We start from the raw sequence: 14,035 nt of genomic DNA on the forward strand, positions 1-14,035 counted from the left end.
TCTCTCCCTAGTGCACGCACACGCACGGGGTCTTCCAATTTTCTCTAGTGCCGGTCCCCCTTCCCTCTCGTGACCTCCGTAATGTATCTGGCCACCGAACGGGAAGGAAGAGGACGCATGTCGGGGGATATAAATATATCGCACGAGAGAGGAAGGATCCCGGTGTAAAGAGAGTCCATCGAGTACAGAGTCTGGACAATCTTTGCTCCTCCAGCAAAATGGCGCTGATAGTATTAATTTATTTCTAGGGATTTTATTATAAGGTTAACCGTACATGGTGATTGAACAACGTACGTGGTGATTGTGATGAATGTCCATGTTGTGTTAATTTGCCGGCAGGTTTTCTCATTAGACGATATTAATTTGCTCGCAGCAGAGATTTCCCCACTAGAAATTTCTTTTTTACGCTTATCTTCTGTAAACGGATAAGAATATTTGTTTGTGGTTCGAATTCGTTGAAATAAAAGTAAATAAGAAAGAACGGATACACACTGTGAAGTGTAAAAATGACCTTGTAACCTTCTTATTAATCCTTAACTCTCTTCTGTTAACTTACATAAATATGTATGCCTCAAAGACGTCTTTGCGACGTCTTAATGTTCTCTGGAAATATTTCAAATTTTATAACTTCGCAGAGAATATGACTGGTTAGTTGATTGGTTCCCGCGCATAGTGGTACTCGAAATGAGACTGTAACAACATCGATTGGTTCCGCCATTTTGCTTCAAAGTAGTCCAGAGTCAATGAAAAGTTTGCCATGCTCTTCCAGATACTGTTGTATTCAAGGGAATTTATTATAATCCCGGTGAAGCCTGAAGCGCGCTCAAACGGAAAAAAATTCTCGTTCGCCGTCCTGACGATAATTTCTTGGAAAGAGAACTCGCGACGTTTTCTGTAATTTACGCTCTGCGTGTTATTTAATTGCACCTGGAAAATTACACAGACACGAGTAATTAGCAAGCTGGTACTCGAGTAACGTTGCGTCTTCTCTCTTATTTTCTTCTTTTATGTTATTACTATTTTTGCGATTAAAACCATGAAAAGGGTAAGAGGTGGACGGGGCCGAAAATACCTATAATTTCTCTCAGTATCGGGGCGAACGAAGCGGCGATTCGCGAAACTCGTCGGCCTGATCCACAGCCTCGAGCGGTGGCCCCAAATGTTTGACACACATAACGAGAATATCGGTATCTAGTCGTCGCGACGCGCCCGTCGGGATCCACGGTGCGAACGTTCACCGCGTTGTCATTCGTCATTGCCTACCTGTTATCTGCCCCGGCTATCTCTGTTCCGCTTTTCCCCGAGTGGAATTCTACTCGAAGAATTTCTTCGAGGGTGATCCAAGGTATAAAGCGTGCTACGTTTTTTTCACCTTTGCAGTGGAATGCGTCGAGTCCGAGGCCGGGTGCAGGAGATGCAGGGACGGGACGTGCGCGAGATGCGCGGTGCTGCTGCATCAGGGTACCTGCGTGCACACCTGCCCACCGGGCTTCGTCGCCGACTGGTCGACCCGGGACGAGTACATGGGTCGTATCTGCCGCGAGACCGGCTACATGTTCGGCCTCACCGGTAGCCAGGTCGCGATCCTTGTGGGGGTGATCTCCGGCGCTACCATCTGCTTCTTCATCATCGTGTGCGGTGCGATAGTCGTGCATCGAAGGAAGAAGAGGGCGGCGAAGCTAGTGCAGCAATACGAGGACAGGTTCGTTCTTCGATATTGTGCGCCGGCAGTGTCCGTCTGACGTCCCGGCGTCCTCCGTGAGAATTCATTAAGAGCGCGCTTGTTGTTGTACGCTTTCAGCGCGGAGAGGCGAGAATTTCTCAAGCATTTGGCGACGCTCAGGGGAGAGGCCAACACTTTCCTCGCGATGCTCAACGACACCAGGCGACAAGTCAGGGAATTGTACTACTCGGGGAGTAACGGGGACGGCGCCGTCGGCATCCAGGCATACAGGTACGATATGAACGCAGTAACGAGCAAACGGGGCTCGCCCATCGGCTTATTAGTCTAGATAAAAAAATTTATAGTTTTGAAGAAACGTTTCTTTTTGTTTTGCAATTTTTCCGCAGAAGGAAATTTCACGAAAATGGAAAAACGGGAGGTTTTTTCTCATTTTTGCGCGGAAATGTCGAAAAAACATCGGTTTTTCCGAGCCCTTAAAACTATGAGAAAATTGCGCTTGTTCACGAATATTCTCAACGCGTGACGCATGACGTTGGCGCGTGCGTCCGCTTGTTCGTGTTTACCTTACTACTACTGGTTGTAGACCAGTGTTACGTGACTTGGCGAGGATACTGGTCCTGGTGAACAGGCGAGACGACGAGATACCACTGCCCCCCGACGACTGGCAACGACTGTTCTCATGGGCGGAGCGGCTGCTGAGAAGATACAAGAGGCACAGCTCCCCAGAAGTAAGATTCCTCATTTCTCGCGGAGTATGACGTATTCTTGCTGCGTCGTGAGCGAAAAAAGAAAAAAAAAACGATGACGCTTCTTATCTCATACTTTTCCGATTCTTTTTCACGCCAGTCCTTAAAGCACTTCGGTGAGTCACACAATCCAAAAAGTTGTATACAAGTGACCATGTAGCGCATGAGACCCCGCGCATACGAGCGGTTCTCTCACCTTGCATTCGTGCGTCAACTTTGAAGAAAAGATAAAAAGGGAGAGAAAAGAAATTCGCTCAGCAGAAATAAAAGAAAATCGTCCGTACGCACGGAGTCTTAGACCGTAGTTTCCCGCGTTGGAAAGCTCCCTTTGCCTCTCGCAACAATGACGATGATTCGGCTGAATGATTTGTGTCTGTGTAAAACGTTGTCCCACCAAACCTCCAAAGGTCGACGCTCATTATGTTCCTCCGGCTTCAAGGTGGCTCAGCTCGTGACGTTTCTGCAGCAACCGGCGAGTCCCGTCCAAATGATGATGCCGCCCGCGCCGTCGCAGCCGGCGGTGACGACGACGTCGCAAACAGCCCAGCCGTACGAGCCGAGGACCACCCCCACTAATCTCACGACATTCCAAGCGAACGTGCCGCTCGCTACGTTCCAGGCGAGCGACAAGTCGAGCATCAGCCCGGCGAGCTCGAGCCTCGGCTACGCGAAGGACAGTCCCGTCAGTTCGAGTTTAGGTCAGAACAGCTCGGTGCTGTACAACCACGAGAAGCTCAGCCCGAACGGCTCCGAGAGAATCGGCCAGACGACGCCCTTGGTATACGCTGGGAACCAGAAGCGGGCGCCGAAGAGCCCCGGCAGCTCGCGCCTCCAGGAGCTGGCGATCTCCGCGTTCAATCACAACTACAACGTCGGCGGAGCGCAGCTGCCGGAACCGGCTGGAACAGCAGCAGCCCCACCGAGTCGCGGTTTGCACGATGAGTGTAACGACGGTCTAGACCGCGACCTGAATCCCCAATGGGAGTTCCAGAGCACCATGGAGGCGGCCAATTACACCATCCTGTCGGACTGGTCGCCCGCGCGCGATTACCTCATCGACGACTTCACGATCCTCGGCTTCCGGCCGCAGGACGAGATCACCACGGAACTCTAAACGGAACTTTCCCGCGCACAACGACTGATTACGAACATATCCAAATGTAAGACTCGTCGAGAGCGAGAGAGCGAGCGAGAGAGAGAGAGATATATTACGAATGCTCATGTGTCCCAAAGTACCCGCCGTTTAAGACAATCGGCCTCTCGTACCTCTTGCATTTCTCAGCAATCTTCCTCCATAATCTCTCCCGATAATCGCTAGGGGAACAAAAATACTCACACACAGGCGGATCTGCTGTATCTATACTCGAGCTCTCTCTCTCTATCGATTTTTCTTTCCTTTTTAACTCGAGTGTGATTTCTCTTTCCTTTTTAAATCGAGTGTTCTTTTCTTTTTAGCAATTTTTACGCGCGGAACTTCTGGCACAGATTGTATACTGTGTTCACATGATAGAGAATCTCGTGACGTTATCTTAAGGATTCGCATCTCTGCCCCGAAAGAGAGAGAGAGAGAGAGAGAGAGAGCACTACAGACCTCTAGCCTGCCAAGCGTTGTTTCACGAATGACACCTTCGGTTTGAACGTATTCGAGATTATACCGCGCAATAGAAACAAAAGGGAAATATCGCGATGATACCAAATAATTGTAAGGGCTTTGTATAAATATTGGTCTTTATTTAACTCCTATGTTGTACATCGTTAATGACATTTACTTTATGTGTATTATAGTGTACTAGTCAACGTTTCCGTTTGTTCACATCCAAATGTCGAAGCGCGTCGTTCACTTCGCGACTTCCGTATTCGTCTCTCGCGTGTAACTTGTTGTTCGACTTTATTTTACTTTCGGGACAAATTTACGATCGTCGTCGGATCGAATCGTGGTTACCTCGCGGTGTGTTGCGAGCTGCAATATTCATTATTCTCAACTCACCGCGTTTTTTTTTTTAAAGCTCACATTCCACTCGCGATACCGTGGCAACGTGAACTTAAAAGTGCAAAAAAAAAAGAAGCGGATTTTGTTATTTTATTTATATAGGAATGCACACACACACACACACACACGCGCGTACACACACACACACACACACACACACACACACATTCGAATTGGACGTGTCATTATGCATATGTGTGATCAAGGCGGTCACCTGTACAAATTGATGTAAATACTGGTTAATATTTTAGTAATAAATGTAAGGAGATATCGAATATAATATATGTACCTGTAAATGAGAGAAGTCTTTTCTTCAATTCCGATACCTTCTGTATATTTACGAACAATTTGCCCATCTTGTCACGTCATTGACTGATGTCCCCAATTCGGTGTAGTATTCCATGCTATATACTGATGTTCACCTGAAAATAATAAAGTTGAAGCAAGATTTAATTTACATGTGTGTAAGGTATATCTCTGTGTTATTAAATAGTCCTACAATCACAGATTCTTCGACAAGTCTAAAATTAGATTTTTTTTTACAGAAAACTTGAGAAAAAGTCAAGCTTAAGAGTTGCGTAGTAACTTTAAAAAATATTTATTACTTGATATTTCAAATTTAAGATCTACAAAGAGTGAATTGAAATAAATGAGATCGATCAAGAGCATGTTGTCAAGTTTTCTCGTTTTGAATTTATTTGGAATTTATCATACAATAAACATTTAAATTATTCTTTGCGCAGTTATTTTTTTTATTAAGAAAAGCGATTATTATCCTGTAATAGCGTTTATTTATAACTTTCCCAAAATATAACTATATTTATAATATCAATCAATTAATAATCTATACACTCGGTCCTTATTTCCTGTCAAGACCCTCGGCACACGTCCACCCGAAACAACCGTGAAGAAAGTGCGGGAAAAGCGCAGCGAGGAGGAAAGGGCGAAGGGGCTTTCATAATCGCGCGGGTTCCCCGCCACCGGAAGCGCGCGAGCACGCGCGCGGCCGTCGGCTGCGCGCGCAGCCTCGGCGTGACGATAACGGGCGGCCGATCGCGTTTCGCGGCCAAATACGCCCGATCCGGTGGTTATTTCGCCGGGAGACGAGTGCGACAGGTGATTTTGCGCCGTCGCCGAGCCGTTCGCCGGGTGAAAGTCACCCGACGAGCGGGTCACCGATGCGCCCGACCCGGCGATGCCCCCCGCGCGCGTAAGTTCCTGCGGGGTGGGCGAGGGACGCCATGACAGTCGTCGTATTTTCTGTGAAACCGCGAGCACGTATCGCGCCTCGCCGGCGGCGTTACCGTGAATTTGTCGCGCGGCTTTGCGTCGTACGTGGCCAAAAAGCGGCGCACCGCGTCCCGGTCGCGCCGGGTCGGCCGTCGCGCTACTCGAGGAGACGCTGGACGAGGCGGCGTGGCCATTATCGGCGATTTGCTTGTGGGCGGCAGTGGCGAGGTGAGACGTCGAGAGAGGCGGCGGTGAGCGCGACGGTGCGAGAGAGGCAGGTCTGCCGTCTGCCCCCCTCCCCCTACGCCCCCGGTCNGGTCCCCCCTCCCCCTCGCGGGCGCCGTGCGAGACGGGACGAGCGTCTCCCCGTCCCGCTCTGTGTGTGGCGCAAAGGCGAGGAGGAGGCGGCCACGGAGCCGAGGAAGAACGAGGATGCGAGAACCGCCGACGGCACCGTGCACCACGTGAGTCTCAATCGTATTCCCGGTTCGCTACTACCATCACGTTCCTGACGGTGCGGAGTCAGGCGGTCGCGCCGCGACGCGCCGCTCCGCGCCACACCGCGCGTCCATATCCCCCTCGCCCCGAGTCCGCAAGGCACGTCCATCTTGTTGGCCCCTTGTCCCCGTTGCTCGCACGAACGAAAGAGCGAGCGAGCGAACGAACGAACGAACGAACCAACTGGTCGGAAGTCAGACAGTCGGCTCACCTACCTGCTTGCCTGCCAGCTAGTTAACCAGCCAGCAGGCTAGCTAATCAGCTCAGTTAGCCGATCAAGCAGCCAGCTAGTCAGCGAACGGCCACAATGACGCGTCATACGCGCACGACGTCGGATTACGGTACCCGACGACGGCTTCCCGCCGACGGTATCTGGCGGTTATTGCTGATGACGCTGATAACACTGCTGTTCGCCCGCGCTACTGGTACGCGACCGATCGTTTCATTCTCTCTTTCTCTCGCTCGCTCTTTCGCTCTCACCGTCATGACCCGCTTGCGGTCGCGCCTTTGTCGCGTTGTATCGTTCTCCATATCGTAGCCGTGTACCGGATGACTCACTCTCGTCTTCCTTCGCGCGGGCGGACGAGCGAGCGAGATGCCCGCTGGAGAGAAAGAGTAGAGAGGTTAAAGTAATATCTGTTTTCGGCGACTGGCCGGCCTTTCCTTCTTTCTCTGTTTCTCTCCGATCGCTCGCTCGCTCGCCTGCCGTGCGAGCGTGTTTACGCGGATATCCCGATTGCGATTACGCACGCAGGGCGCGCTTCGTCGCCGTGACTCGGTCGACTCGTCGAGGTTAAACGAACGGTCGCGCCAGTCAGTTGGCCCTCAATGGCGCAACAGCCGCCGCGCGAACGTATCGTCATTGTGCGCCGCGACGGCGTAAGGTTACGTCGGGCGGACTCGCGGGACCGCGCTTTTTCAGATGTTCACGTGGACATCGTCAGTGCCACGGGCGTCGGGACGGGCACGTATGGAGCGGGCCTCCCGATGGCAATATGGTGCGCACCTTCATGGTATGCCGCGAATCGATATTGTTGAACAAAAGTTGTCGCGGCTCGGCCTGTGTCGCGCGCGTACACCGCGGTGATTTAATTAGCGGGTCACGCTAATTTCGCGCGGTCGGTCATCGCGCTCTGGCTCGAGGAAGCTCGCTTGCTCTCTCTCTCTCTCTCTCTCGCTCGCTCGATCTCGTTCTCGCTTCGAGCGCTCGACGCGAGCCTCGCGGAGTTGTTTTTGCGTGGCCGCGGATATCTCGGTTACCCGCGCTCGTTGGCGTTCTTGCTCGCGCTCTACCATATGCACGAGATAAAAGCACGTATAAATTAAAATCATTATCAATTGTTCGAGAGGCGAGCTGCCACTGATAACGAAGCCAATGGCACGTCGAGAGGGGTTATGCCATCTAGCGTTAGAGCGGGACGTCGCTTTTATAGCTGTCCAAAGTAGCGTTAAGAAAACCCCCCCGTATGACGTGGTGGAGGATGACAGATGTTAACTGGATCTTAATGTCTTTTGCAGGATGAGAAATGAAGTATATGAGAAACATTTAATTAATATCCTTCAGTGAACAAAGATGAATAGTGAGCAGCATGCATTGCCAGCGACTACGCAGGCACAACAAGAGGTAAGGTGCCTTCCGGTTGCAAACAGGCTACAAACCCAAACTACAAATGCGCAAATGACCACCGCACACCACAGGCGCGCTGTGACAATGTTTTAGATATATTGAGACATTTGTATAATGGGCTTTCTTAACATTCTGGATCATTCGACCCTTAGTTTCTCGGTGACGACACTTTTGTCCTCATGCTGATTTAGATTTATGGGTTTTTTTTTTACGCGTGTGTTTTCTTGACACGCGAGACACCTCGGTAATGTTTGTTTGTTTCATAGGCATTTGGTCAAACAGCAATATTTATATGGACAGTCTGATTTGGTTCTATATATTATACGTATACTCTCCCTTGACTTATGATTACGATTATTATGTGATATAACGTAGTTATACTATCTCGTTATCTCTTTCCTTTATATTATAATTCGATTAGTCCTTCCGTGATCGTGATGCAATCTGTAGTTTTTAGTTTAGAGATGCTTACAGCGTGTCACACGTGAGACAGCTTACGCTTGAATATATATATATATATTTATATATATATATATATCTAATCTTGTAACTCTAACACTTCGCTTCCTTTACATAATACTCGTGCTCGTTGACTTCTCTAACGGATGGCGCACACTTAGGCAAGCTTAATGGCAGAGCATACTCTCGTACGATTAGTTTGTATGGTATTCGACACTTTGCGTAGAGCCTTTCTTTCGATATACCGCTCACACTGTACATAACACACGGAACACCAAATATCGGTAGCATGTGCTCTCTCTCTCTCTCTCTCTCTCTCTCTCTCTCTCTCTCTCTCTCTCTCTCTNNCTCTCTCTCTCTCTCTCTCTCTCTCTCTCTCTCTCTCTCTCTCTCTCTCTCTTATACTTGAATACCCGCGGCCTTCTACGTAACACGCCCTAGAGAGAAGATACGGTACCGAAAGTGGCGCATTTGTCGATTGGATTTCGGCCTGGTGCATGCCGCTGCATGCTCTATCAATGTTGTACAAATGTCTGAATGTATATCGGTAGGATGTAAACGCGGGTCAAAGTGGTCGTCCTTCATACCCAGGTGGTTTGGCTACCGCGACCAGCCTTGGCAATGTAGGGAGTACCCCTCATTCGTCCGCGGACCTGCGTGTAGGTACAGCCGTAGCGTTAGCCTCCTCGGTAGCTAAGTATTGGGTCCTCACCAATCTGTTTCCCGGACCGCTACCTCAGGTCTCGGTCTACCACCATTCCCACCACAACTCCTCGCATAGGAGTGGTGGAGGTGGAGAGGCATCCTCCAAAGAGCCAGCCTCTTCACTGAACCAGGAAATGGCGTTGACTTCCAGCTCGCATCATCAGTCGACAGCACCGCATCATCATCATCAACCTTCGGTTAGCAGCAGCAGCCATCACAGTTCCCTGTCCTCGAATCCACAGGTTTGTCAATGTAGCGGCACGTTTTGTCGGTGTTGCGTAAACAAGTATCCAAGTTAGACGCGACTTGTTGCTGTTGTTACCGTCGATCGCTATTGTGATCCGCCGGAGTAGTCGGGACACGCACGCTGTCGCGCGCAGAACGCGTTGTGTGCGATACAGAACATTGCACACACATTGTATGTGTGTGCGCGCGTGTACGAGACGAAGCGACAGCTGCGCGGCCTACCAACGTACGAGAGACCGCTCGAATCTCGTCGTTTGTAATTTCAACTTTCGCTTTTGTCGTGACTTCGGAGCATTTTACTTTGCGACTCCTTTTTTTTTTTTTCTTTATTTTTATCGTACACACTTTGCCGGCTCCACTGTGTGTCCGAGAGCTGCTTTAATTATCGCTCTATTATCTCGTACTTTTGCGTATGCAGATTGGATCTTCCGTTACGCGTACATTCTCACGATACATACAGTAGAGAAAGAGAGAAAAGAATAAAAAAAAGGAATGCTCAAGAGACTTCATTTTCTTAGACGTTACAAGCCGGATGATTGCGATCTTTATCCTATAAGCTATCACCGATTCCTCGATCGAACGTCGCCGGGAACGGACGGCGGAAACGACGATGGCAAAACTGACCCATGCACTCTCGTGTTTTCCCTCGGCAGATACCGGTATCTCTACCTGGCCTGAACTTAGACGGCGCCCATATCCCGGCGAGCGTTAGTCACCTGCAGGCCGCGCATGCACAAATGCAACAGCAAATGCAGGCGCAACAGCAGCAGCTGCACCAGCAGCAGCAACAGCAGCAGCCGCCGCCGCCACCGCAGCAGCAACAGCAGCAGCAGTCTTCCCACCATCAGATGCAGAATCACCAGAACGCCCAGAACAATGGACCGACCGTGCACAGTCAGAGCGCGCAGCGAGACGACAATAAGGTCAAGGACGAGGGCGGCAGTTGCACCACCGAGCGCTGCAGCGACAATCAGGTTCACTGTCAAGTTCAATGCGATCTGCAATTGCAACCACCGCAGGATCTTCAACAGAGCTTGATGCAGCAGCAGCAGCAACAACAGCAGCAACAGCAGCAGCAGCAGATCGGGGTGAACATTAGCGGCAACTCGACTACGGAGGGCGGCAGTCAGAACAATTCTGAGAAGCCGGAGAAGGAGAAGGAATTGCGGCAACTTAACATGACACAGTAGGTGTCGTGAAGCGCTTAATCTCGTTCGCAATGTTAACGCGAGACCCGAAGATTTCAGTTATATGGCGAGTTCTAATGTACAAAGACCTTATTTACGTCGCTAGAATATTTCTCTTTCTACTTTAGGTATGAGATATTTATTGAATTATCTAGTATGTACATCCGTAAGGTCTGAGATCAATTGGAATTTACCGTATCGTCTTTTCGCTTCGCACGGTTCCTTGTTACGAGTCACGCGAGTTTAACGTTATCACCATAAACGAGTAAGGAAGAGTATCGGGCAACGAGACAATCAGATTGAAACTCTGCACGCCGATACTCTTCCTCTCGGTTATTCGTCTACTGAACCGTGAATTGCCTACGAATAAGACACAACGAGCGCTCGACGCGTGATATTAAGACATACCTGTTTCTTCTTCAGATTCCAAGTTCCTGACTTGAAGCCAGGCGGACATATGATGGATGTGAGAACGGCGGACGGCTCGGTCGTGAAGATCAGCGCTGGGAACGAGCAAGACCTGGCGAAAACGCTCGGCGTCGAGATGGTGCAAAATATGTACAAGGTACGAGATGTCGCGCACAGCAGTTGGCGGTTATTATTGTGATCGTCAATCGTATAATGCGATAAGTGCAAACACATACCCTGCCTAATGTGCCCCGCTGCCTCTCCGCAGGTCAACGTCGAGGATATTAATCAGCTGTTGGCGTATCACGAGGTCTTCGGCAAACTGCAGAGCGAAATTGCCGCTGGAACGACACTGGTAGGCAGCACCGTGCCTACACAAACAGTTACCACGATACAGAACGGCACGCCGATCGTGCAACAAGTCCAGCTGAACAAATTCGACATCAAGTCGAGCGACGGCGAAGCGACGCCCGGCCCGAGCGCCTCGCCCGTGTCGGTCGGCAGCCACTCTTGCGAGATATGCGGGAAAATCTTCCAGTTCCGTTATCAACTAATCGTACATCGTAGATACCACACGGAGAGAAAACCGTTCACGTGTCAGGTACGTAAAGCTACTGGGTATACACCGAGCGAATGAACAAGGAACGAGCAGCGAATGCAAATTTTTGTTACAAATTGGAAAGTATGTGTACATAGTCACGAAAAGGTTGCATCACTTCCTTTTCGGGACATCCTGTGTCCTGTAGATTTTTTTTTTTTTCAGCAATTCTCACAAGAGATACATTTTCCTATTAGATATATCAGATGTTTTGCGAAACTCGTCGAAAAACGGGTTGCATTCTTTTTGTGACTGACGAATCCGAACGGAATATTTCGGGTCGATTTGCTCATAGAGTGGTTCATCAAAGAAGGCGCGTTTATACCCATTCATATCACACATTTGCTGTTCTTTCGTTGTTCGTTCGTTTCACTCGCCTTAACGCGCCGATCATTGGTCGTATGTGAGGATTCGTTTGGAAAATGCACAGTAAACGAGGGACGAATTTCTTTCAGGTGTGCGGCAAAGCGTTCTCGAACGCGAGCGACCTAACACGTCACGGCAAGTGCCACCTGGGTGGATCTATGTTCACTTGCACGGTTTGCTTTCATGTCTTCGCGAACGCGGCCTCGCTGGAGCGTCACATGAAAAGACACGCCACCGACAAGCCGTACAATTGCACGGTTTGCGGCAAGAGCTTCGCACGCAAGGAGCATTTGGACAACCACACGAGGTGCCACACCGGCGAGACGCCATATCGGTGAGTCCGCTCGCGCGGAATTTGCCCAAGTGGTGTAATCGAGGCCGATGGATAATAATAATAATAACAATAATAAGGCGCAAGATGAGAAGAAACTCACCAGTAATTGTGAGAGATTGCATCATGTTGCATTCAACGTTATCATGCTGCGAAATTAACGAATTAAAGTTAATTGGTTTTATCGTTAGAAATTGCCGCGTTGCCTTTTTTTTTAAATCTTCATTCGAACTTCTCGTCTGTCCTTCTCGAGAAATCATCTCGAGAACGCGAGGCTGTGATGATAGGGAGAAATCACGCGGGCACGATTATGTTGCAGATGCCAATTCTGCTCGAAGACATTTACCCGAAAAGAACACATGGTAAATCACGTTCGCAAACACACTGGTGAGACTCCACATCGATGTGATATTTGCAAGAAGAGCTTTACTCGCAAAGAACACTTTATGAACCATGTTATGTGGCATACAGGAGAAACGCCTCACCATTGTACAGCCTGCGGCAAGAAGTATACGCGCAAAGAGCATCTTGCTAACCACATGCGCTCCCACACGAACGACACACCGTTCCGTTGTGAAATATGCGGTAAGTCACACGACTTTTGCCCCAATCTCTCTACGTCCACCTGCGTTGAAACCACGCGAACTGGCGAAAACGCTTGCTTAATTCGGATTATGATTCGGAAATTAATTCGGAGATGAGACATGTGAGAGGTTGATAATTTCGCCAAAGTCAAATTTATTAATAACCCCGAACGAACATAGATTACTTTCGATGGGACGATTCCAGAAATATTTCGAGTTGAAACGCGATTATACTTTCTTCTTTCGACGGATCCACGGTCGGTATTTTAACACTCGCTTCGTGAAAGTAACACTTTCGTACTCGACGTTATTTTAGTAGTTATACCGCTGAATTATTCGATCAATCTGTGCATTCTGCGACAAAATTCACAAAGAATACTACAATCGACCCCTCCCCCTACCTCCCTCTGGTGAAACGTCGCTGAATGCTTTTTATCACGTGAAGACGAGTTCGTCGTAAACCGTATGATCGACGACCGCTTTATAATTCGAAGCTCTCACGAGGTAAGTAACATACTTTTTACTCGCACACCGTCACAAAGAGACACAAGCACGAAAAGTTTCATCGTTCACGCACTCAACCGACCTCCGTTTTCTGTTTCCCTCTCGAAATAGAGCGCTCTTTTTTAATTTATGTTCGCGCTGATGCGAGGACCAAATACAGTGTGTACATATTGCAGAGAACGCATTGTAAGCTTCAGAGCAATCGATGCTTCTTTATCGTTCGTCCATACGCACATTTCCACAAATTCTCCCGGAACTGACTGCGCACCCACGCAATATTCCCGTTGCAAGCTAGACACGCAAAAAGAAGCTCCGAAAACGAGTAACATCCGTCTTGCCCCCCCCCCCCCCGTCTACAATCTTCATGCCCCTCGGAAAAAAGAGGGGAAAAAAACCCCCGACCAAGGTGCGAGATCACTCAGTCGGTGCGGCACGTGTCGTTCATTCGTCGCCGCTGCGCGATCGATGGGATTTGACAAATCTCTCGCCCGCCGCGGACGCTGACGCGCGCGTCGCTCTCTGTAAACGCAGCGCGGAGTTACGTCGAACGCACTATGAATGCGAGCTGCATCGGCAACAGCAGCAGCAGTCGCCACCACCACGACCATCACTACCCACTTCCTCCACCACCGCTTCCTCCACCACCACCACTTCACCACCACCACCACCACCATCGCCGCCGCGCCGAGTACGCGGCAACGACGGCGGCGGCGGCGGCGGTGAAATAAAATTCGCGAGAATTGATCGCGCATCGCGAGTAGCGCCCGCCCGTCCCTCTCCCCTCTCGCGGCGCGGGTCGTGCGCATTCCTTCGCGGAGGAAGAGGCGCCCCTCTAACCTTAGAATCGTGTCGGTGCGCTCTCGCCCTCCCTC

The 14,035-nt window shown here is 49.8% G+C and overlaps 2 protein-coding genes across 11 annotated transcripts in view; both read left to right on the top strand.

Moving 5' to 3' along the window:
• The window catches only part of LOC106743331, a 30,391-nt gene extending 25,670 nt beyond the window's left edge, over window positions 1-4,721 (top strand). For 3 of the 4 annotated variants that reach the window (XM_014617068.1, XM_014617070.1, XM_014617071.1), the window contains exons 2-5: window positions 1,381-1,702; window positions 1,802-1,954; window positions 2,268-2,412; window positions 2,870-4,721. In XM_014617068.1, coding sequence (XP_014472554.1) covers window positions 1,381-1,702; window positions 1,802-1,954; window positions 2,268-2,412; window positions 2,870-3,544 — 1,295 coding nt within the window. In that variant the 3' untranslated portion in view covers window positions 3,545-4,721. The remainder of the gene's footprint in view (window positions 1-1,380; window positions 1,703-1,801; window positions 1,955-2,267; window positions 2,413-2,869) is intronic. The other variant, XM_014617069.1, reaches the window with a different exon arrangement.
• A 1,233-nt stretch (window positions 4,722-5,954) lies between these two features.
• Window positions 5,955-14,035, top strand: part of LOC106743329 (zinc finger protein 271-like) — a 14,510-nt gene continuing 6,429 nt past the window's right edge. For 3 of the 7 annotated variants that reach the window (XM_014617060.1, XM_014617062.1, XM_014617063.1), the window contains exons 1-8: window positions 5,955-6,114; window positions 7,667-7,772; window positions 8,786-9,181; window positions 9,839-10,371; window positions 10,796-10,937; window positions 11,049-11,381; window positions 11,834-12,078; window positions 12,395-12,660. In XM_014617060.1, coding sequence (XP_014472546.1) covers window positions 7,722-7,772; window positions 8,786-9,181; window positions 9,839-10,371; window positions 10,796-10,937; window positions 11,049-11,381; window positions 11,834-12,078; window positions 12,395-12,660 — 1,966 coding nt within the window. In that variant the 5' untranslated portion in view covers window positions 5,955-6,114; window positions 7,667-7,721. The remainder of the gene's footprint in view (window positions 6,115-7,666; window positions 7,773-8,785; window positions 9,182-9,838; window positions 10,372-10,795; window positions 10,938-11,048; window positions 11,382-11,833; window positions 12,079-12,394; window positions 12,661-14,035) is intronic. The other 4 variants (XM_014617064.1, XM_014617061.1, XM_014617065.1 and 1 more) reach the window with 4 other exon arrangements.

The sequence above is a fragment of the Dinoponera quadriceps genome, unplaced genomic scaffold (genome assembly GCF_001313825.1).
Source record: "Dinoponera quadriceps isolate SergipeBrazil2010 unplaced genomic scaffold, ASM131382v1 scaffold616, whole genome shotgun sequence".
Classification (NCBI taxonomy): Eukaryota; Metazoa; Arthropoda; class Insecta; order Hymenoptera; family Formicidae; genus Dinoponera; species Dinoponera quadriceps.